Source organism: Dysidea avara, chromosome 12 (genome assembly GCF_963678975.1).
Source record: "Dysidea avara chromosome 12, odDysAvar1.4, whole genome shotgun sequence".
Lineage (NCBI taxonomy): Eukaryota > Metazoa > Porifera > Demospongiae > Dictyoceratida > Dysideidae > Dysidea > Dysidea avara.
The window spans coordinates 8796713-8820319 of NC_089283.1; the positions used below are offsets into that span (position 1 = coordinate 8796713).

Genomic DNA, 23607 nt, shown 5'->3' on the forward strand with positions numbered 1-23607 from the left:
ACAGTTGTTAAGCATATGCATATTAATTTTTGTAACTCACATTTTGTATGCAAGCTCTCTTAGTCTATACTGCTGCATATTGGTGTGCTGCTTTTTAAGATCATGTCATCTTATTGTATATGTGATTCCAGAGTACTTGATATGACATGACAGTGGTATACTGCTTTCTATCGATGTGTTAATTTTATAGTTGTTAGTTATTCATTTTCTTGTACTCATTGTTAATCATTATTGAATAGCTGCCACTGGCATGGCTTCAAAATCATTGACGCTCTACAATATTTTATGTATAATATACAACACTTAGACAATTTTAATTCTTTGACAAATATTGTGTTTTAAAAGTTTTTCTCTGTACTTCGTTGGTCATTTGAGAAATACTAGTTGGAGCACTGTTCATGTATTGTTCACTAGCAGCGGCGGAGGAAGTAGTTGATATGAGGGGGGGGGCTGGGCTAACCCAGACTCTTTTCTATAGTTTGGTAAGGTGAGACCAAAAAAAAAAAAAAAAGTCACAACCAACTGACAAGAGCTTTCCACTTCACCAGCTACCATTTCTAGCTGATAAACTACATAAAAATCCTTACATAGCTCTCTACACACTGACTACTTTATTAGAGTGACTGCTCTATTAGAGTATCTCGATCTTTATCACGGTTTTCAGCCCCACTCCAAGAAAGATAATTTCGGTGTGATATCATTCTGAGGGGGCTAAGCCTCCCCCCTCAGCAGACCGAGGGGGGGCTTTAGCCCCCTAGCCCCCCCCCCCCCCCCCCCTTTTCCGCCGCCTATGTTCACTAGGCAGAAAAGGATTCTTCGTTGCATGGTGTGCTTTGATAAAATCTCACAGAATGCAAATTGCTCTGCTATATATGGCTCATTTGGTTGTAGACTTCATCTATTCAACCCCTTTTTTGCTTCTTTATTTCCATCGAGATCACCTTTCTATGAACAGTAGCATTTTGAGTTTCTATATTGAGGTTTTGGCTACTTTGCTGATTTGTTATTTCATTACCTGTTTGTATTAAACTATAGCTTCGAATTCCCTGCACTGAGGATTGGTGACAGCTCTTATGTCTTGAAGATATATGTTCATCAGGGAGCCAATATCTTTGTTGACAAATATCTTAACTGGCTCACGTGCTGCTGTTTTGACACACAACTTTAATTAGATGACACCCTTCAGCTTCATCCCTATTGCTGTAGTCGCTGATGGTCATATTTCATATATCTGCTGCAACTGGTCTCTGGACACTCAAGTTGGCAGTTATGTAGGCATTTAGGAGCTTGATATCAAAATTAGTAAATGTGTCTGTCAATGGCAGTTGTTTGAGTTGACAAATTCATAAAGATTATTTGCAATTTGTACCTACATAAAAAATAAACAGTGTATGTAGAGATGATTGCATGGATACCACATTTTAGATTTAACCAAAACAATTAGTTATATGCTATATCAATGTTACACTCAATAAGACATGTTGTGCATTGTTGTACTCTAGTTATTAAAGATCAGTGTTTTTATAGTGAAGTAATTATTAATGTATACAAATGACATCTACTTGGCTGTAGATACTTTTAATTGGTGCGATCTCTGCTTAGCTCTTGGCCTGTGGAAAGACTTTCCCCAATTCTGTAGGGTGCTAATTGATGTTAGGTATCAAGAATACAGCTGGTGATCTGTGCTATTAGGGTTCTTCACAAAATTAACAAAGTTGATAGCTGAGGTTAGCTTTTGAACTTCACCCATTACCATAGATGGTTGGTCTATGATCTTTTCTAGATAATCCAAGTATTCCTGGAGATAATGCTTATTTAACAGAATGTCTCAGGGACCTGCGTTGAGGATGTACATGGACAACGTAGCAAAAAATTTACAGATGTCTTGTTTGATATTTTTAGCAGCTGTGTTGTCTTTGCCTCCACCAGATATTCCCATCAAGTATGACATGAACTGCTCAACATGCCCACCAAATGGGGTGGAGACCTTTCCATTTACAGCATAGATGTGGGAACTCATCACTAGGTACAGACTCATCTTGTTCCATATCACTGGTCTGCAAAAGCCAGCATAAAATGGATGTAGTTGTGTTATATGTCACATGGTTTACTTCAACTAGATCTGATGATGTATCCAATATCTTTCTCTGCATATATAAAATCATTCTAAAATGTACTTCATGGTTAAATTGTTTTAATACCTTTCTGGTAGAAAGTGTGGTATGTTGACATCATAATAATATGATTATACCTTCCTTGCATGGAGATGTGCTCACAGGAGGGCATGTTTCTTCTGACAAACTTAGCTGAAATTTTTAAATTGTAGGTATTGGACTATATATAAACACTGTACCTGGCTATAGAATGATGTCTTGTGTGCTGTAATTTCTGTGTACATGTACACAAGTTACAGTTGTACGCACACATGTATACAATACATAAATGTGACTGAATTTGACAAAACAAGGCTTCGACGCACAAAGCTTTGTTAGGAGATATGGCGATTTTAAGGAATCATTGTGTAATAACTTCCCAGTGCCTACAGCTGTGCAAACAAAATTTGCACCAATTATTCATCTGTTTACTAGCTATCACTGAGTGGGTGTATACATTTCTGATACCCAAAATTTGCCTTGTTTTGGGCAGCTTTTTTCGAGCGGGTAATAATATCACAGCTGGTAGTAATAGGGTGGGAGGGTGGGGGTGGACGGTGGTAGTAATAGGGTGGGAGGGTGGGGGTGGACGGTGGTAATAATAGGGTGGGAGGGTGGGGGTGGACGGTGGTAGTAATAGGGTGGGAGGGTGGGGGTGGACGGTGGTAGTAATAGGGTGGGAGGGTGGGGGTGGACGGTGGTCCTAATATAGGGGTATAAAATGAAGTAAGAAGACGATTGGAATCCAGAGGCAAAGTTTGGGCTCTCCATGGCCCTCCATGGCCCTCAAATTACTCCAGATTGACTGTGCACACTATTGGCGAGCTCTCTGTGAAGTCCCAGCTCACTACACACCATTATCACAAAGCCATGGCCATTTAACGGCGCCAATCTCCCACTCGTGGCTTTGACAGGGTCGGAAGAAAGCTACTACAGAAACCAGACTTGTCAGTGCTGAAGGAAGTACAGTGTGAAATATGATAGTGTATTAGACCAGCAATCCATTTCTGGTAAAATCGTAAGTTTGGTTTTGTGTGTGTGGAAACCTTGTTATATGAAATCCGGTCACAAATGACTATTTGTAAATTAGGATGTACACATACGCATTGCTTGTTATTGTAACATGTACGAGAAGCTTACATCTGATGTTGACATAGGTGAGGGTGCTATGATGTGGTTCTGTAGATGTATGTATGCATCCAAAATATTAATAACACAATTAATATATGCATGAACTCACCTCTTCCTAGCCTTTCTGTTATCTCCGATCTACATGTACAAAGTTTTACTAAAATAATTATTGGTATACTAACCAGCGAAAAACATTGTGTTGATGTCTGATTAGGTGGTATTGTTCATATTTACTGCATTGCACAAAATTGAATTAATCAATGCTATCTTTTCTTGCCTCAATTATCAGCTTATCATGCTCCTCCTTAGCTGCAATGTGGTGTTTGTTTCAAGTGCTGTGAAAGCTTCTTCAATTCTGGTTTTCCACACAGGGGGCATGGTAGCCGCGGCCGTTGACCATATTGAGGAACTTCGGGTTTTGTGGGCTTACTACTCCTACATAGTAGTACAACATATACACTTGGTAAAACTTGTTTAGAGAACATGCAGAGAACATGCAGAGAACAAAAGAGATTGTTTAATTATTTACTGCTTGTACCCTTGTCAATAGTAACCCCTATCTTCTTTGCATCTGAACGCAGCCATGGTAACTCCATCAATGCCATAGTCAAAAACAGCTCTTGTCCTGCCTTAATATCACATTTAGCCACTAATCCAAATTGCTGTTGACCAATAGGAGGTTTTCCTAAGGTAACAAGTGGCATCATCTTCAGATTGGGATTCTTTCTGGCATGATTTATACAGAGGCCAGGATGGCTGGGCTCCTTTGTGGCATTGATAACATACTTTGTAGCATCATCTTCAGATTGGAATTCCTTCTGGCATGATTTATACAGTGGCCAGGATGGCTGGGCTCATTTGTGGCATCGATCACATACTTTTTCCCACCAAAGTTACACCAAGGCAGTAACACCCAGTATCCAATTGTTGGTTGCAGATATCACCCCAATCATTACTGGTGCTGTCTACCTACCATACAGTTCCAACATTCTCGCAGACGAAATCACCAGCCTTGAAGTCGCTGGTTGCAAACCCTGAATGACCACAGCCTTCTACATATTCAACTTCTACATTTCTTTGTGGTGTTTTTTTTTTCCATGCTTAAGGCATTTCAAACATTTTTCCTTGGTAGTAGCCCATGGAACAGAAACGTCGGATTCACTGTAGCTGCTGTTACAACTAGAATACATAGCTGCACCAAAATGTTACATATCATACAGTACGATAGTAATTGTATAGTAGGGGCCATAAAGGAGTAGGCTGTAGCCCACGAAATAATATCACCCAAAAACCAGCCTCAATTTTCCCTTATGATGATGAGGCAGTATTGGTGAGGTAAAACTAAGCCCAAACAAGCTCTCAAATCGACACAGAACACTTTCAACAAGTTGCTATGGAATTTTAATTTTTTTGACTCAATGGAATTTTCTACTGACTGAGTAACTGACTGATGCCTTCAGACAAGTGTAACTTGATAACGGCTAAGGCTATGGGCTTGATTTTTTCACTGTTTGACGTCGCTTCGTCCTGAGAGGTGCCTTTTGGCATACCGCAGTATGTACAATGCATTCTTCATGGACTTACCAGTGTCCTCCTTTGTGTCCCATTCATCTTTGCTGACAGGGAAAGGTGTCGATTTGGCGCGAGAATGTGATGGCTTCCCTTCGAAATGGAAATCGTCTGTATTTTTCATCATGGCTATTTTGATTGCAGAGGTGCTTTTCAAACAGTTCTTGATTTGTACTGCTGTGTAACGGGTTGAACATAGCCTACAGTGAAGCATAATGGATACTTCACTTTTCAGACAATGATTAATATGATTGAGGCGCGCAGCACAATTTCTTTCTTTTGGTATGCATGGATTGTAGAGGTGCTTTTCGAACAGTTCTTGATTCGAAATGCTGTGTAACGGGTTGAACATAGCTGACAACGAAGCGTAATGGATACTTCACCTTTCAGACGATAATTGATATAGCTGGGGCATGTGGTGCCTTTTCAGATGCGGTATGCGTGGGTTCACCAGTCATAATAAAATTATTTACAAAAAAAGTTAACAAACAAGTACACGAAAAAATTTGGAATTTTCAACTAGAGTAGGGACCATAACACATCGATAAAAAGTAATGAAATTCACAGTAGGAATATAACACTTCTTATTATTTTACAGTGATTTAATATCATGGACTACTCCAACTTGTTTCAGTACTTTTTATCGATGTGCTATGGTCCCTACTCTAGTTGAAAATTCCAAATTTTTCTGTGTACTTGTTTGTTAACTTTTTTTGTAAATAATTATTATGACTGGTGAACCCACGCATACCACATCTGAAATTGTGCTGCACCCCAATTATCATCTGAAAAGTGAAGTATCCATTATGCTTCATTGTCAGCTATGTTCAACCCGTTACGCAGCATTTCAAATCAAGAGCTGTTCGAAAAGCATCTCTGCAATCCACGCATATCGAAAGAAAGAAATGGTGCTGCGTGCCCCAGTTATATCAATTATTGTCTGAAAAGTGAAGTATCCATTACACTTCGTTGTTGGCTATGTTCAACTCGTTACACAGCAGTACAAATCAAGAACTGTTTGAAAAGCACCTCTGCTATCAAAATAGCCACTATGACAAATACAGACGATTTCCGTTATATACGAAGGGAAGCCACCATGTGCTATTGTCAAATTGACACTTTTCGCTGTCAGCAAAGATGAATGGGACACAAAGGGGACACTGGTAAGTTCATGAAGAATGCATTGTACGTACTACAGTATGCCAAAAGGCACCTGTCGGGCTGAAGTGACGTCGAACAGTGAAAAAATCAAGTCCGTAGCCTTAGCTGTTATCGAGTTATGCTTGTCTGAAGGCACCAGTCAGTTACTCAGTCAGTCACTAGAAAATTCCGTTAAATATATATATATATATTTTAAAATTCCATAGTAACTTGTTGAAAATGTTTTGAGTCGATTGTCTATGCGCTTAGTTCTACCTAACCAATACTGCCTCATTGTCGTCTGGGAAAATTGAGGCTGATTTTTGGTGATGTTATATTGTGGGCCACACCTACTCCTTTGTGGTCCCTATTATTATCGTAGTGTATGATACTGTTTAAATGATGACCATCATTGCTGAAGAGAGGTTACTGTCGTCTGATGTGAATTTATGCACCATTGTCTTTACATACATGCAGCATTTTGTTAGTCAGTATTTTGCTCCTTTGTTTTTTGTATTATCTTCTATTCACAAAAAAATGATGACTATATAATTCTTTATCATCCTCATATGTCTATAGTTCCATACATCAGTGACTGCTCTATTAGAGTAACTAAATCTTTCTGTGCCAAATGTTGTGTTCAATGTATAATACTGTACCTAATATACAGTATATGCTGGAATCATATTCAATGCTTTAGCTAAAGTACATAACCTTCCCTACATTATATCAATGACACAACCTACCAGTCACATTTTTATATACAAGCATTGAGCTAGCTGGTCACACCACCGCAAATATACTGTCCACAATAGACAAATTGTTTTATGTAGTTACATCACAATTATAAGATCACCTTTTTCTACTTGACGTTAGAGCTAACATATGTGAACATGCTGGATAGTAGCTGTTGAGCAAATTGTACATCACTTACTATCTACTCTGGCTTCAACCAAGCTTCTTCCTGTAGATTTATTCCAGCATAAGTAGAGTTTGTTATATCAAATGTATAATACCATTATGGGTGTCTTTGAACAGGGTACTGGTGAATTTGAACTTCAAAAGTTGTTCCTGCAAAGTTATTGTGGCATTATCATACAGTATGTTAGTACTTTATACAACGGTTTGGGCGTCGCCCATGAAAAACATCACCCAAAAACCAGCCTCCCTTTTTCATTTTCCCTGTGATGATGAGGTAGTATTGGTTAGGTAAAACTAAGCCCAAACAAGCTTTCAGATTGACCTGAAATGCTTTCAACAAGTTGCTATGGAATTAACAGAGTTTTCTACTGACTGACTGAGTAACTGACTAACTAACTGACTGATGCCTTCAGACAGTGTAACTCGAATACGGCTAAGGCTACAGGATTTTTTAAATGTTCGATGTCGCTTCAGCTGGACACATGCCTTTTGGCATTTTGTGCCTTTGTGTTTCATTCATCTTTGCTGACAGCGAAAGGTATCGATTTGGCAGTAGTGCATGATGGCTTCCCTTCATCATGGAAATTGTCCATATTTTTCATAGGCTACTTTGACTGCAGAGGTGCTTTTCGAACAGTTCTTCATTTGTAATGCTGTGTAATGTGTGATCAAGGCTGACAACGAAGCGTAATGGATACAGTACTTCTCTTTTCAGACGACAATTGGTAGCTGGGGCGTGTGGGGTGCCATGATGCGGTATGCGTGGCTTCACTGGTCATAATACTTTTATTTTACAAAAAGTTAACAAACAAGTACACAAAAAATTGGAATTTTTAACTGGAGTAGGGACCATAGCACATCTGAAACAAGCTGGAGTAGTGCACGATACTAAATAACAGTAAAACAATAAGAAGTGTTAATATCATACAGTATGATAGTACCATATAGTAGGGACCACAAAGGAGTATGCGTGGCCTACGAAATAACATCACCGAAAAACCAGCCTCACCTTTCCTTGTGATGATGAGGCAGTATTGGTTAGGTAAGACTAAGCCCAAACAAGCCTTCAGATCGACCCGAAACGCTTTCAACAAGTTGCTATATATGGAACTTAAAAAAATTATTTAACGGAATTTTCTACTGACTGACTGAGTAACTGACAGATGCCTTCAGACAAGCGTAACTCAATAACAGCTAAGGCTATGACGGGCTTGATTTTTTCACTGTTAAATGTCGCTTCGGCCTGAGAGGTGCCTTTTGGCATACCGCAGTACATACAATGCATTCTTCATGGACTTACCAATGTCCTTTGTGTCCCATTCACCTTTGCTGACAGCGAAAAGTGTCAATTTGGCGGTAGCATGTGACAGCTTCCTTTCGTAATGGAAATCGTCCGTATTTTTCATAGTGGCTATTTTGATTGCAGAGGTGCTTTTCGAACAGTTCTTGATTTGTACTGTTGTGTAACGGGTTGAACATAACCGACAACGAAGCGTAATGGATACATCCCCACTGTGTATTTTTTCTGTATATTTAATAGTTATACCATGGCCACTCGGGATTTGCCTGATATATATACCCGTGCCCTCTGGCCACATACAAATAATATATACCACTCTGGTATGCTCACTTAATAGGTGAAGGAAGGGTATTCACCACATTACTTTTATACAGAGGTTTGCAAACATCAATTTTGGGTTTAATTGTGGTCACAAAATGAAATGATTGTGGGCTTCACTGGTTGTAGTGATACCATTTTTAACCAAATAACCACTTTGTGGATGCCTATATTAACTTAAGTTGTTATTTGAGCATATAGGTTGGGAATTTCTGAAGCATCTCATGCAGTTGAAATGTACTGTGTAGAAAAACAATCCCCACATTGCAAAAACAATTATTTAGTGATGCCTAGTAACTGAACTATGCAATGCTGACTCATTCAATCCTTTTCCCTTCAAATCAGTGCCTAGCTCACATTTTAAATTCAAACCCACAATGAAAAATTTTAAGCAGCTCTATTCAAACCCAATCAAAAGGAACTGATACTTTGTAACATCAAAGGCAGTTGTGGTCAGGGCAATACCTGAAATATGGCCTTGTGGTTTCCTTTGATCTGAGGTGTTAAAGTGATATATATCCCTACTGTGCATTTCCATTATGGTTATCTTGAGAGCACAGCAGGGATATAACACTCCTACTGTGATTTAATATTGTGCACTACTCCAGCCTGTTTCAGTACTTTTTATCAATGTGCTATGGTCCCTACTCTAGTTGAAAATTCCAATTTTTTTGTGTACTTGTGTACATTGATAGTGGAGTATTACCACAAAGGGGTTTCTTAGAACCACACTGGGAGGCCTTTGTGATAGCATGTGTGGTTTTATTGTCTGCAGCAGTACGTTGTTAATATAGAGTTGCAATATTACACCCAATATATGCAATAGAAGGCCTAGTACGTGCACTTTGTAAGAATTATTTACATAAATTATAGTAGTAGCTATACAATTTGCATTGAGTGATGCCTTGGACCGTACTCTTAACTCAAATTTTTGATGTAGAGTAGTATATATTATATATAATTATTAAAACCCTTTCTAAGTGGTCTGCATAGAGCTGTAGGATCAGTGACAGTCATATAAGTAGCAAGTTCAGTTACATATCAGCCTACTATAAAATGGGATACAAAGGTATAAATATGCATGCCTGTGGGATAGTGCTGCAGAGATGCAAGTTTTCATACTCATCAACAGCTGTGGAGATGGAGGATTAGGCTATATGTGGTGATTGTTCTATTAGAGTATTTGATTGACTGCTCTATTCAATCTTGTGTGCAATTTATATTTTGGAATGCTCCATGTCCCCCCTGGATCCACCACTGCACATGTCTGGGTTAGCTCCGTGAGGTTCATGTGATATCCAATTTTAACTTTGAATTAAAAGGGACACCCACACCAGACTTGATCCATTACAGTACGTGAACAAAGACATAAAACTATAGGACAACGCACGGTAGATCTGCCTAGATCAGGGGCCTGGATTACCAACATTAGATTATAGTGAAACAAGAGATGAATGATGGTATTACAGCGTAGCTTAGTGGGAAAGTCCCTACTTTGGAATTGAACAAAATAATTGTTATAACCGGCTAAATGTACGGATTTTTGTAATACCATCACTCATCTCTTATTCCACTACTTTTTTATCGCTTGGATCCTTACTAAATTAATAAGTTTCAATGTAATTAGTGTTCTGTGGTACAGTGCATATTGTGTATCACGTATCACCATCAATAAACTGCTTGATACGATACTGTATCATGAAGTGGTCATAGCTAGTTATGACTGGCATATTAGCTAATAGTTGTAACAATATCCAATCTATCTGTACCTTTAAAGAGCTGACACTGATTCTACATTCATTACGTATACAAATTCTTTATACAGTGAATGCTGATAAACTACAGTATTATACCGATGTGACATAATAGCGAGTGTGTTCTGATATGATTTTTGCATGGAAACAGAGTTGCTGTTAAAAAGCACATCTCTACCTGGATACCTGCCTCTATCACACCACCCAGACAATTAGCTACCACAAACATTTAATGCATGCTCCCACAAAGGCTAGTCCGGATTACTCCTCATTTTGATAAGTTGTCAAGATGGCTAGTATATACAGCAGATTGTTTACTGCTTAGTGGTGCAGTTCTTTATACTAGCTAAGTGTACTGTCTTTAGAAGATAAGAATATTTTAGCCATAACCGCAGCACTTATGCACACATTTCTCGTAACGTTGCATTTTATAGCACAGGTAAATAAAGAGGCTTTCTATTTCAGTATCTAGATCACTGTTACAGTATTAGAGCAGTCACTGACTATTCTACAAGAAAACTTTGATATATCGATATTTTCTAAGTACAGTATCGTATCGTGATACTTATTTGCTGTATTGATATATTGCCGTGTCAATATGCATTGCAGATTCCTAGTTATAATACTAAGATGTTTTTACCTACAAAACTCAGAACACGTCATGGAAAGGTTATGGTTAAAACAATTACACTTTAAGACAACCTGTCTATCTACAGGTGCAGGCGACCGCCATTGTTTTAATACCTCTTATTTCTGTGTACACATACTTCTCAGCTTTGTATACTTAATAAGTCATACATTATGATTTAGCAGTTTCACAGTGACCAACATGCTATGTATGAGCTCTACTCAATGTATTAATTAAAACATTTTCATTTATCCACTTGTACACAGTGCATCTCTAGATGGTAGATACACTGAGTTTTGCAATAATCACGAAGTACGTGTACCTTGCCACCGGTTCTTCAACAAAAGGTTCTATCCACTTGTATGTGTTGTATAATATTATAACAAATAGTCCAATCAGCACAACATCAGTTCTCTACAGCGATATTTCGATGCCGACCATTTTGATAAAATCACATCACCATAGTAACGATCACGTGTTCTGAACGCCATAACGCGCGGTATCTTTCGTGGTGAAAGACGTTTGCGATTTGTGTGCTGTTCAGTGATTTGTGTGCTGTTTTAGTGCGACTTATTTGTGAAGGGTTGTCATGTTCGCGGTATTAACACTAGCGAAGGTGATTTCGTTCGTTTCCGGTACGTTCCGCTAGTTTGTATATCTATCTATGATGCGTCAATGTTGTTACTAAACAGCTGGACATGTCTTATCACCATTATGTTTTGTTTTAAATAGCTAAGTATAAGCGGAAGGAGGACCTTGAAGACGGAGATCTCAAGCCAGTTGTACAGGAATCTGGTGAGTGGATTTGCCAGTGCATTTTATGTATGTTTGTCATTGCGTATGTGTGTATGTGTGTGTGTGTGTGGGGGGGGGGGGGGGATACCCAGTGTATCACTGTAATGCAGTGAGATTGCAGTCAATAGGACATTTACTGCCCAACAAACACTCTAATAGAGCAGTCATCTATTTGGATATAAACGGAGTGTTCAGTGTGATTATATTAGTGGACGTCAAACGGATAACTTCTATTGTTGGTCCTCAAATAATCCCTCCCCAATACACAGTGTATGTGTAGTGCAGTACATCCTTAAACACACTGATAGTCTGAACATCAAAAGTGACTGTTCTATTAGAGAATATAATGGGTCAAGTGATAAAAAAGATATGTATATGCTGTTACCATGGTTGTCTGATTTATGATGACTATATACTGTTTGCAGGAAGAGCAATGGGTGAAATAGAAGTGATGGAAGAATTACAGGTGAATGGTCAGCAAGAAATGGAGCAAGAGACAATCTTGCTGAAGGAAGAAATTGAGAGAATGAAACAGAAGTTAACAATGACTACAAGTTCTCTTGAGGAGACATTAGACAGGTGATTATGCTAATAATATTATGCTATCATACAGTACAATATTACTGTATAGCAATAATACTGAATAGTAGGACCACAAAGAAGTGGGCATGGCCCATAAAAAACATCACCCAAAAACCAGCCTCACTTTTCCCTGACGATGATGAAGCAGTATTGGTTAGGTAAAACTAAGCCCAAACAAGCCTTCAGATCAACCTGAAATGCTTTCAATTAAATTTAAAAAAAAATATTAAACAGAATTTTCTAGTGACTGACTAAGTAACTGACTGATGCCTTCAGACAAGTGTAACTTGATAACGACTAAGACTATGGGCTTGAGTTTTCACTGTTCGATGTCGCTTCGGCCTGAGAGGTGTCTTTTGGCATACCGCAGTATTCTTCATGGACTTGCCAGTGTCCTCCATTGTGTCCCATTTATATCTTTGCTGATAGCGAAAAGTGTCAATTTGGCAGTAGCATGTGATAGTTTGGAAGTCGTCCACATTTTTCATAGTGGCTACTTTGATTGCAGAGGTGCTTTTCAAACATTTCTTGATTCATAATTCTGTGTAATGGGTTGAACAAAGCTGACAACAAAGCGTAATGGATACTTTACTTTTCAGACGATAATTGATGCTGCGGCACATGGTGCCTTTCTTTCTTTTGATGCGGTATGCGTGGGTTCACCAGTCACAATAATTTTATTTTGCAAAAAAAGTTAGCAAACAAGTACACAATAAAAAATTGGAATTGTCAACTAGAGTAGGGACCATACCATGCACAGTAGGAATGTAACACTTCTTATTGTTTTACTGTGATTTAATATCGTGCACTACGAGTGACTATGTACTCCAGCTTGCTCATTACTTTTTATCAATGTGCCATGGTTCCTACTCTAGTTGAAAGTTCTAAATTTTTTTGTGTACTTATTGTACTTGTATATATTACGGATTATGAAGGTTTGCCTATTCTCACAAAAAAATATTGGTCAGAAACCAGTCTCACAATACCTTCATGGCACTTTGGCAGTATCAGTTAGGTATATCCAAGCCCCAAGTACCTTCAGTATGACCTGAAATGCTTCCAATAGGTTGCTATGAAATTTCAATCTTTTATGTAGAGGAATATTCTACTGCTTGACTTACTTACTAACGCCTTCAGGTAAGCATAACTTGATAATAGTTAAGGCTACAGGATAGATTTTTCACTGTTTGACGTCACTTCAGTGCCTATTGGCATACCACATTACATAGAATGCATACATTATTGCCTTGCCTTTGCCCTCCTTTGTGTCCCATTTATCTTTGCTGACAGTGCAAGGTGTCAATTCATGGTAGCTAGTGTGTGATGGGTTCCCTACATTTGTATCCATATTTTAGTAGTGACTGTAGTGGCACTTCTCAACATTTGTAACACTGTGTAATGGAATGAACATAGCTGAAAACAAAGAATAATGGCTACTTCACTTTTCAGTAATTGATACGTGGTTGGGGCATGATTGGATGAAAAGATGAAGTATGATGCCATTTTTTCTTTTGATGTGGTATACGCTGGTTCACCAATCATGATTATGTTACAAAAGTAAACAAACAAGTAGAAGGAAAATGAGGAATTTTAAGTTTTCGATTTAGGATCATAACCTTTAAAGGTAGTCTAGGGAAGTCACCTAAACCTGCAGATATACTAGTGGACATTTATTCAGTTATGGGTATAGACTGAATTAGGGATTAAATGTCCACTAGTGTATCTGTAGGTGTAGGCGACCTCCCTTATATCTCTACTTTTTAATGCTATGATTCCTAATCGAACTTAAAATTTTTTTAATGTTTTCTTCTACTTGTAAATTGTGTATGGCGTACACTGAATCAAGAAACCTTTATAAATTTGTATCAACTTATAGTACTGAATTTTAATTTATACTTGAAAATTGGTCTGTTATTTTCTTCAATCATTGTAACGCCTCTCTATATAGGGGTTTTCAAAGCCTGTGTAATACGTATTGTATATCCGTTCAAGACAAATTTACAAATGGATTTTTATACACACGTATATGTAGATTTTAAGAACAAGTGAAGCTTGAGGAGTTTCTTACTTATTTCCAATATGCTTCATTCATACGAAAGTCTGCATGAATAGTTATGCCAGATATAAAGCTCCACAACAACATGTATATATCTGTCTGTAATATCAGTAGTCAATTAAGATATGATAGAATGCCCAATATTTTATAAATGGCAGTTCATGTGACTTGAAATACATGTATTTTCAACTTTCTGTGTAAGAGCCAAGGAGTGCATTGGGAAGGCTTTAAACTCAGAAAACGGTGAAATTCAAGCATGGTTGCAACATGGCCAAACAATGCTATTAAAACAGCATTTAAAATTCCTTATTAGGAGGGAGGCGCACGCTAGCTTATGTTGAATTACCTATACCACAAAGCAAAGTTATGGAAGCAAAGTCAAATGGCACGATGAAACAAGGATTGTAGGATGGGCTTATAAGCTCTCTTTATTTGATAATGACTCCAGTCAGCTATATATAAATTGGAAATTTATTCTTTGACTCAGCAGCCTCCCTATTGAAGCACCTAACCTAATTGTATAAGTCATGTTTGAATTTCGTCTGTAGTGTTAAGCTAGTGCACAGACTTGTGTGCTGCCTTGTTTATATATAGGACTTGATACATAGTTATCAAGGAATTATGTTGCTAAATATATTAGAAATTAATCCACAAGAAAAATTATGTCCTTTAAAAACTTTGTGTAGGACATTTCAGTAGCAAAGGGAGAAGTTGTATACCAGTATATGAACTAGTATTCTATACTTTCCTTTTAGTCTAAACCAATGCAGAGCTGAGAAGGACATGTTGGATGATGTAATCATTGTGAAAGATAACCAACTCCACCAATTGTCCACAGAGAGGGATCAGCTTGCACAACAACTACACCAGGTTGCAAGAGAGAGGAACATGTTAATGTTCAAATTAGACGTGGCTAACAGAGAGCACCACAATAAGAGCATAGAATTTAATGATAATTTGAAGGACCATCGTGAAATGTCTGCGGCTCTGAGTCATGACTTGAAAGAGGCACGAAGTAAAGGATTTATTTTCAGGGCTGAGAGGTACGTAAAGTCTACATAGAAACTGTTAGTACAGTGTTCCCTCGATTATTCGAACCTCCATTATCTGAACACTGAACAGTAGAAATGATGACTGCTCTATTAGAGTATTTTGTCTAAGATGTATGTTCTATTAGAGTATCTGAACAGGGCTCTGTATATAAATGAATGGGCTTGATTTTCCGAACTTTTTCATTATCTGACATGTCTTGGTCCTAAGGGGGCCAGATAATCAGTATATAAAATGTTGAGCTTTGCACAGCTGAACTGGATTTTTTCTGGCATAGAATTGAGGACACATGCACACTAAGTACAGTTTCATTACACTAGTGTTTTAGTTTTATGATATACTTACGTATTTTGAAACTGACATAGCCACAGAGGTCCCATTTCTGGGATAGCTGGATCCTTTGCACACTATAATGGGGGTCTCTAACTAAGGGCAGTTTCATGATTCTTTCAAGTAGGTAGTTACTTGGTACTTAACTTGGTAGGGGTAAGAGAGTAGGGTATACATAAGGTATATGTAGGCTACTTTTTTGTGGCAAACTAGTTATTTACACACATTTTATTGTATTATAATAAATTTGTGTTGTTTAAACATAAGCAACCTATTCAAGATTATTAGCTGTGTTAGTGATTAAGTGTGTCCTGTAAAGTGCACTATAAAATTTGAACTGCAATTGTGCAAGGGAGTATAATAGACTAGAATGGAGCCTGTTGATGTACATGTGTATATAAGCACACCTTTGAAGCTCAGTATTATTATGTGTAGTGACTGATTCACAATCACTTGTGTTCACTATAGGGATATCCTAATGAAACGTTATGAAGACTTGAGTGCCAACTCACAAGTTGTCAATGACCAACTCAACAACATCACTCATACACATAACCAAACTCTACAAGATCTACAGTCATCTACACAAAGGTGATTACTAACACCCCATTTACACGATCCCATTTTACTTTCAACTTTGTGTCAACCCGGGTTGTCAAACTCAACTGCTCAACACACAGGCTGGGTTTATGTGCACTGAATAACAATGAGCTACACACCCAATATATAATAAGCTTTTCTTTGTTTGGGCACTTAGTTATGGGAGTCTGTTGGAAGCATGGAACTTCTTGTGGTATGTTGTAGCCATGTTATAGATATACGTGGCCAACAGAAGCAAATGTTAACCCAAATTGACCAGCCCAGAATGCATTCACATTGTATCCTATGCTAGTGCCAACCCACTCCTCATCTCGTCATGCTGGTCTTGGCTTGGCAGTTCAATGAATTCACATTACAATTTATTTCGAACCATACTTGGGTTAGACGATAGTATAGTATGTAAGAATGTGTAGGCTTTCACTACTGAATTTGTTTCACAAGCCAGTACTTTCTGACAGTTGAGCTACAGTGTAAAAAAAAATATCACTTGACAACTACAACCATTTTCTGTGGTGCATTTAATTATCCTATAAATATCTTCCCTTTGTTGCATCGTGCTGTGCCCTCTTGCTTATATTTTAGTTGTTCTCATTTTCAGTGCTGGTTTGGATTGATTTCTGTTTATCTTACTTACAGTACGTATATGTATATAATGGTCCTATGTAGTTATGTTACCGTTGATACATGTTTTCACCTGTGTGTTGAAGTTTTCCTTTCCAACTGACATGACTCTTTACAAATTATAACTTGTGTTGTGAACAAGGTGGCAACTTAGAACTTTGCAAACTTGACGCTGTTGTATAGCACTAACAACTAGGAAAGTTCCATGTAGATTCAATAAAACCATGGGGTGCTTTGGGTTGTCAAATTTGGATATCTGGGAAGGCTATAAGACTGGTTCTGTCAGACGAGGTCACATAATATGTATGTAAGTAATAACTATACTGCTATACAGGAGCAAAGCTCTGGAAGAGAAGATGATGAAAATGAATGTGCACTATTCTAAAGTATGTGAGGAAAGAAATGAACTGCAAATGATGGCAGCAATGAAGTTTGATGATGTCACTTTGAATTCTCCTAAAGAGGACCAGGATTTTGTAACGCTTAACAAGTCCATAAAGCAAAGAGATCAACTGATCAGCCAGTTTATTAGTGGGGCAATGATAAAGCAATGACAATGAAATTTTGTTTGTTTAGATAATGAAAAAGCACAAAAAATTGAAAAATAAAACAAAAAAAAATTAAAGAATAACAAAAAAATTTAAAAAAAAGAAAAAATAAACAAAAAAATTTAAAAATAAACAAAAAAAATTTTAAAAAAAATTAAAAATGCAAAAATTTATAAACACTTAAAATCTGTAAGTAGCTATTTGTGTGTTTTAAATTTTTGTAAATATAAGACTCCAAAAAAAATTAAATAATCTTGTTTCAAAAGACCAAAAAAATCTGCTTGTAGATATGTTTTTGTATATGCATACAGTAATTTTGTACATTGTATTTTAATAATAATCGTAAATAATTTTATTTGTGCTTAATGGGGTGGGCATTAATTGTGGTTTGATTCCAGGAATTCTTTTAGGCATTTGTTTACTTTGCTAGCTTATGTTATAGGAATATAGATCGTCTGAATTTAGTACATCACTGTCAGACTGTCAGTATTATACTTTGCATGTACTTCATAATTACTCTTCAATCTCCATGCATACAGTTCTGTTGTGTAAGGCACTTAGCTATAGTATAGTCTATTATACAGCCAATTCAATACAATTAGTGGTAGCTATACTGTATAAGAACTGAATTTGTATGGAAATGTGTGGTGCTGTATACAGTAGTCATGCACAGTATACTGTTGTACATTTCCTGGAATCCTTTTTATTACGAGTAGTCAAGCTGTTGAATTAAAATTCAGTTGTAAAAGTCAAGGTAGATGATACAGCTAGAAAGTATAGTGTTTATTATTATTGAACAGGATAAGCAGTTGTTGAATGACTTGGATCCAGATTTGTTTTTTAAGGAACCCAAAATTAATTGAATTGGTGAAAATTAATGTGCATATTGAAAAATGATAAGTACTATACTCGGTCTGGTTTTATCATGTACAAGTTTTCAAGAACCTTTGCAACATCGCGTATGGGAGTGCATGATAATTGGATAATAGTTTGAAACTATGGCCCACTGTCTCCAAACTTATAAATAACTACTAGTAAAATTAATAATGTACACCATTCTAATGGAAGTGAGTGTTTGCAAAGAGTGAAAAAAAAAACTTAAAAGAGTGTAAAAGGTCTTGATAGAAAAATAATTCACAATTCTTGAGGAGCCAATTACACTGTAATTAAGATGAATACCAGTTGTTTTGTGTGGAACAAGTGAATATAAGATTAATGTCTTCTTCAGAAGCGAAATTATTATGAGTTGGACTGTTGGTGGACGTCGACATTGTATGGTGTCACTCAAATGATTCATTGGATGATGTATGCGTGGTATACTCTAATAATGTTGCTGCATGCCTTGTTGGTAGTAAAGACATGTTATAACAAGCATTGCTATAAGTGGTACTACATCGTTTCATTGTAAAACAAAGGATATACAGTCAAGTTTCAGGCTTTTGGAAAGAGAGAGGGGGTTCGAAATGTTATGTTAGCATGCACCTAAACAATATTATTTTCAGACTGAAATAATTATTCATTCAGCTTGCATGTAAATATTTGTACAATAGCTGTGCACGCCTATATATATTGATAGCATTGATTAGCTTGACAGGATCTATAAGCATGCAGCTTCCATGAAGCTGCATGCTGAAAAATTTCAGAATACTTAAAAGGTTATAAATATTTAAGAGTGTTAACAATAGCAATTAAAAAAAAAGTTACTGCAGGTATTAAAGCACTTGTAACCCCACTATATTATGTAGCTATACAGTGTTTGCTTGTATACATGCATCTGTAAACAGCTATAGTCATTATATTTACAAAAAAAATGATAGCTATACTGTCAGATATAATTATATAGAAATGACCGCAGATTTATTTAATTTTATTACTGTGTGTAGGGCTCTATACAGAGTATGACACACATGCAGATATATACAGTAAACACTAGATCTACAGTAAGTATAATTATACACCATAGATAGTTTTAAACCATTCAAGGATGACTGGTTGAAAATGCATGCATGTTCTCTGGAAGATTGTTCCATATGATCTAATCGTTGAAGACAGGAAGGAGTAATGGTAAACGTTAAGTTTAGCTTTTTATTAACAAAGTTGCTAAACTGCCTACAGAATTTTAATAAAAGTGTATTATGTAGTAGAGTTCCACAGGTTCTAGGGTTCTAGAGGTTCCATGGTTCCAGAGGTTCCAGGGTTCCGGAGGTTCCAGGGTTCCAGAGGTTCCAGGGTTCCAGAGGTTCCAGATGTTCCAGGGTTCCAGAGGTTCCAGGGTTCCAGAGGTTCCAGTTTTCTAGAGGCTCCAGGGTTCCAGAGGTTCCAGGGTTCCAGAGGTTCCACAGGTTCCAGTTTTCCAGAGGCTCCAGGGTTCCAGAGGTTCCAGGGTTCCAGAGGTTCCATAGGTTTCAGGGTTCCAGAGGTTCCAGAGGTTCCAGGGTTCCAGAGGTTCCAGGGTTCCAGAGGTTCCAGGGTTCCAGAGGTTCCAGGGTTCCAGAGGTTCCAGAGGTTCCAGTTTTCTAGAGGTTCCAGGGTTCCAGAGGTTCCAGAGGTTCCAGTTTTCCAGAGGCTCCAGGGTTCCAGAGGTTCCAGGGTTCCAGGGTTCCAGGGTTCCAGAGGTTCCAGAGGTTTCAGGGTTCCAGAGGTTCCAGGGTTCCAGAGGTTCCAGAGGTTTCACAGGTTTCAGGGTTCCACAGGTTCCAGGGTTCCAGAGGTTCCAAAGGTTCCAGGGTTCCAGAGGTTCCAGAGGTTCCAAAGGTTCCAGGGTTCCAGAGGTTCCAGAGGTTCCAGGGTTCCAGAGGTTCCAGAGGTTCCAGGGTTCCACAGGTTCCAGGATTCCAGAAGTTCCAGGGTTCCAGAGGTTCCAGGGTTCCAGAGGTTCCAGAGGTCCAGAGGTTCCAGAGGTTCCGGGGTTCCAGAGGTTCCAGGGTTCCAGAGGTTCCAGAGGTTCCAGGGTTCCAGCTCTTCTACGCACAGTAAGCGTGTGTCTTCCGCCATTTGCTGAACTTCAAACAATCCATATCACGTGAGCTATCATCACGTGATGCAATATCATAGTTAATCAGAATAGTTCGCGACTGCTCTATTAGATAATATCGATCTTTCGCGATCTGTTGCTTTCCTCCGTGCACTTTCTATCTTATTGTATTATTGTATTAATGCTTTACAGTGACCAGCACTGAAGGAATATCTTAGATTTTCTGTTCGAGGTTCAACCTGAAGGGGGGGGGGGGTCTCGAGACCCCAAAGACCCCCCTCTGGATCCGCCCCTGACATCTATATCTTTTTGACAGATATGTTGTCTTGATTTTGATGAGATGAAAATTAGAGAAGATCTTGTTTTTAACAAGTTTACTGGGGAAATCATAGGGTTTATTGATTTTGGTGAAGACAACATGGATAAGCATTTCTCTGCACTTAAGAAGGACTGTACAATGCAAAAAAGCAAGCCCTTGAGTGAGAGGACCTGGCAACTCTCATATTAACAGTCATGGTTAGAGGAATATTCTTCCATCTGAATTTCCCATTTGCACAGTTTGCTACCACAGGTACAGTGTAAACTTTGTTCAATATGGTATCTTACAAACCTCTGTACTTCTTTTTTGAGGTATCAACGCTGATTATCTGGTTCACATTGCATGGAAAGCAATAAGAATGCTCTAGATAGCTGGATTGACTGTATTGTGTATTGTAGCTGAAGGTGCCAGCAACAACAGGCATTTTTTAAGATTGCACTCCATTTCAAAGTTTCTTAAGTCAGGAGTCACATATAAAGCACCTAATATTTTTTCACAAGGACAGTTTGTATATTTTGTGGCTGATCCACCCCATCTTATTAAAACTGTTCGGAATGCTTGGTACAACTCCAAGTTAAATGGAACACGCCATTTAGAGGTAAGTGCATATACAATAAGTTAATAAGCATTATCATTCATATGTAGAACAATGGAGCAGAAATTAAGTGGGCTCATATGGTGAAATTGGCTGAGAAGGCAATTGCTAACTCAGGGTTATGCATTGGGAAGAAACTGACAAGAGAGCATATAGTGTTGACTTCTTACTCTAGAATGAATGTGAGACTAGCAGCTCAGGTAAGCATACTAAGCAATTATACTGCATTCAAGTTACATTACATGTGATGCATGTTCATGAAGGTCCTTAGCAAATCTGTTGCAGATGGATTTATGACATTGAGAAGACTGAACTGTATGGAAGCAAACACAGTAGCAACAGAACAGTTTGTCAGAATTTTTGACTAATTTTTTGACCTATTTAATACTCGCAACCTTGAGGAATATGAATTGAAACTTAAGCCAGATTTGCAAGCGTACTACCATACATGTGACAAGCGATTGCAGGTATGTTGTAAATTATATTTCACTAATATATGATAGCAATGACTGCATGTTAAGTATTAGTGAACTGTTTACTATTGAAAAATGACAGCTTGTAATGGGTGGGTAGAAGCTAGGTGGTAAATATAATGCTAGACTCAATAGATGCTTTCAGGTAAATTGTTTGTGTAGTGACTCCCATACATAAAGGATTGTGAGACTGTAGTGGGTGGCACCCTACTTACACCATGTACTTGTTTGTGGTAGAAGTATTAGCTATAGACTGCACTTGCCTTTTAGCACAATGGAAATCTCCCATATGTACTACACTATTACTGTATACTCACACATGTACTAATACATTGTTATTTCATTCTATAGTGGCTGGAGACAACCTTTTTGAACTACTTGAGAGACTGGGAGATGTCAGTGGCTAATTGTGAGAGAATTCCAAAAGCTGCAAAACCATTTTGCACTTTACCCCAGCAATCTGTTGAAGGTCTCAGGATGTGTGGTAAGTCTTGCAATAATTATAGTTGCAATTATATTGTTAATTGTAAATTGAATATAGCTCATGCTTTACCAGTGATGGCAAGGTTTTTATTATCCATGGATGGAGTAAAATATCGGTATTCAGAGAGATTTAACCAGGAGATATATTTTGCACAGTAGCGAGCCAGGGGACATAGAAATGACAACCCATCTGTCAACCAATTCTTGGAGAACGCGCAGGCTCTAATAGTGCAGAAATCACTGGCACTTGGTGATAGTAGCAACATTACTAAGAGGAAACGAGCTGATCGAGACATCTCACCACTATGTTAACCACTACCCAAGAAACATAGGAAACAATTGTTTAAATGAACATATGTAGCAATTCATCATTACTCAAAATAAATGTTATGTCATACTGGTTTCAGATAAATTGTACAATTACGTGTTAGACATGTGTTATGTATGTATATGCACATAGATGAGTTACTTTCCATGAAATTCTTTTCTTGTTCCTTTTTCCCCCGCGGATATTAGTTTCTTTGATTTTTTATACTGTTCAAAAACTTTACTAGCAACAGAAAACCTCTTATAGTGAACCAGCACTCCACCACCTCTTGTAGTAATTCCTGAGAACTTTGCTCCTCAATGAACACGGCTAACTCCCAATGAAATAAAACATTTTCATCAGTAACGATTTGACTTAATATTGCTTCTTTAGGCTCCCCTCTCTTTAGACCAGCATAAGTTGCTAGTTCAATAAACTTGAAGCACCTGAATGTGTCTAAAAGAAACGTGCATCAAGCCACCATGATCTGTGCATTGGATTCAAACACTGACACATTCCGCATATGATGATGTGCATTCACTGTTGGAGGATGGGTCATCACCTAACATGTTTAGGAGAGCTTCAACAAAACACTGCATGTGCCTTGCTGCTATCTTTTCTTTCAAACTTTTTCAGTAGCTTTTGCACCACATAGCCTGCAGCATAATATATTGCATTCTCCTCAACTGCTGTAAGCTCACGTGTGTCTGTGCCGGAGGTGAATGCATCTACAACATCTGGTTTGTCTCCAAACAGCTTTTCAACAATCATCTGCAGAAGAGAATTACGGCAAATATAACTTGATTTATTTATGATTACTAGGCAATCAGCACAGCTGGTGTGCCCAGGAAAAAAGAAATTACAGTAGCTATTAGGTACAAGTCTCATGCAGCATACCAGCTAAAAGTCAGTACATAGATAATATGAAGTGTATAATGACTTGCTATATATGCATTACAA

The 23607-nt window shown here is 37.8% G+C and overlaps 1 protein-coding gene and 2 long non-coding RNA genes across 3 annotated transcripts; 2 read left to right on the forward strand and 1 right to left on the reverse strand.

Moving 5' to 3' along the window:
• Positions 1–1417: 1417 nt before the first annotated feature.
• LOC136241319 (uncharacterized) lies at positions 1418–11370 on the reverse strand. Its single transcript, XR_010694249.1, has 7 exons — positions 11237–11370; positions 3394–3719; positions 3294–3332; positions 2354–2388; positions 2202–2306; positions 2112–2147; positions 1418–2057 (listed from the first exon to the last, which is right to left on the reverse strand). It is a non-coding gene; the product is annotated as an uncharacterized lncRNA (long non-coding RNA).
• A 37-nt stretch (positions 11371–11407) lies between these two features.
• LOC136241320 (centrosomal protein of 89 kDa-like) lies at positions 11408–17534 on the forward strand. Its single transcript, XM_066032511.1, has 6 exons — positions 11408–11549; positions 11647–11709; positions 12135–12288; positions 15103–15390; positions 16196–16318; positions 17283–17534. The coding sequence occupies exons 1-6, from the start codon at positions 11504–11506 to the stop codon at positions 17500–17502; spliced, it is 894 nt and encodes a 297-aa protein (XP_065888583.1). The 5' UTR covers positions 11408–11503; the 3' UTR covers positions 17503–17534.
• Positions 17535–21419: 3885 nt separating this feature from the next.
• Positions 21420–22341, forward strand: LOC136241545 (uncharacterized). The gene is made up of 3 exons (XR_010694322.1): positions 21420–21584; positions 21648–21851; positions 22209–22341. It is a non-coding gene; the product is annotated as an uncharacterized lncRNA (long non-coding RNA).
• Positions 22342–23607: the final 1266 nt, after the last annotated feature.

What these genes read in the sequence shown, in the direction of transcription:
- LOC136241320 (XM_066032511.1), top strand. Translation starts at nt 11,504, where the DNA reads ATGTTCGCGGTATTAACACTAGCGAAGGTGATTTCGTTCGTTTCCG. An exon ending in CTTGAGGAGACATTAGACAG is followed by an intron (nt 12,289 to 15,102) that starts GTGATTATGCTA and finishes CTTTCCTTTTAG; the next exon opens with TCTAAACCAATGCAGAGCTG. An exon ending in CTACAGTCATCTACACAAAG is followed by an intron (nt 16,319 to 17,282) that starts GTGATTACTAAC and finishes ACTGCTATACAG; the next exon opens with GAGCAAAGCTCTGGAAGAGA.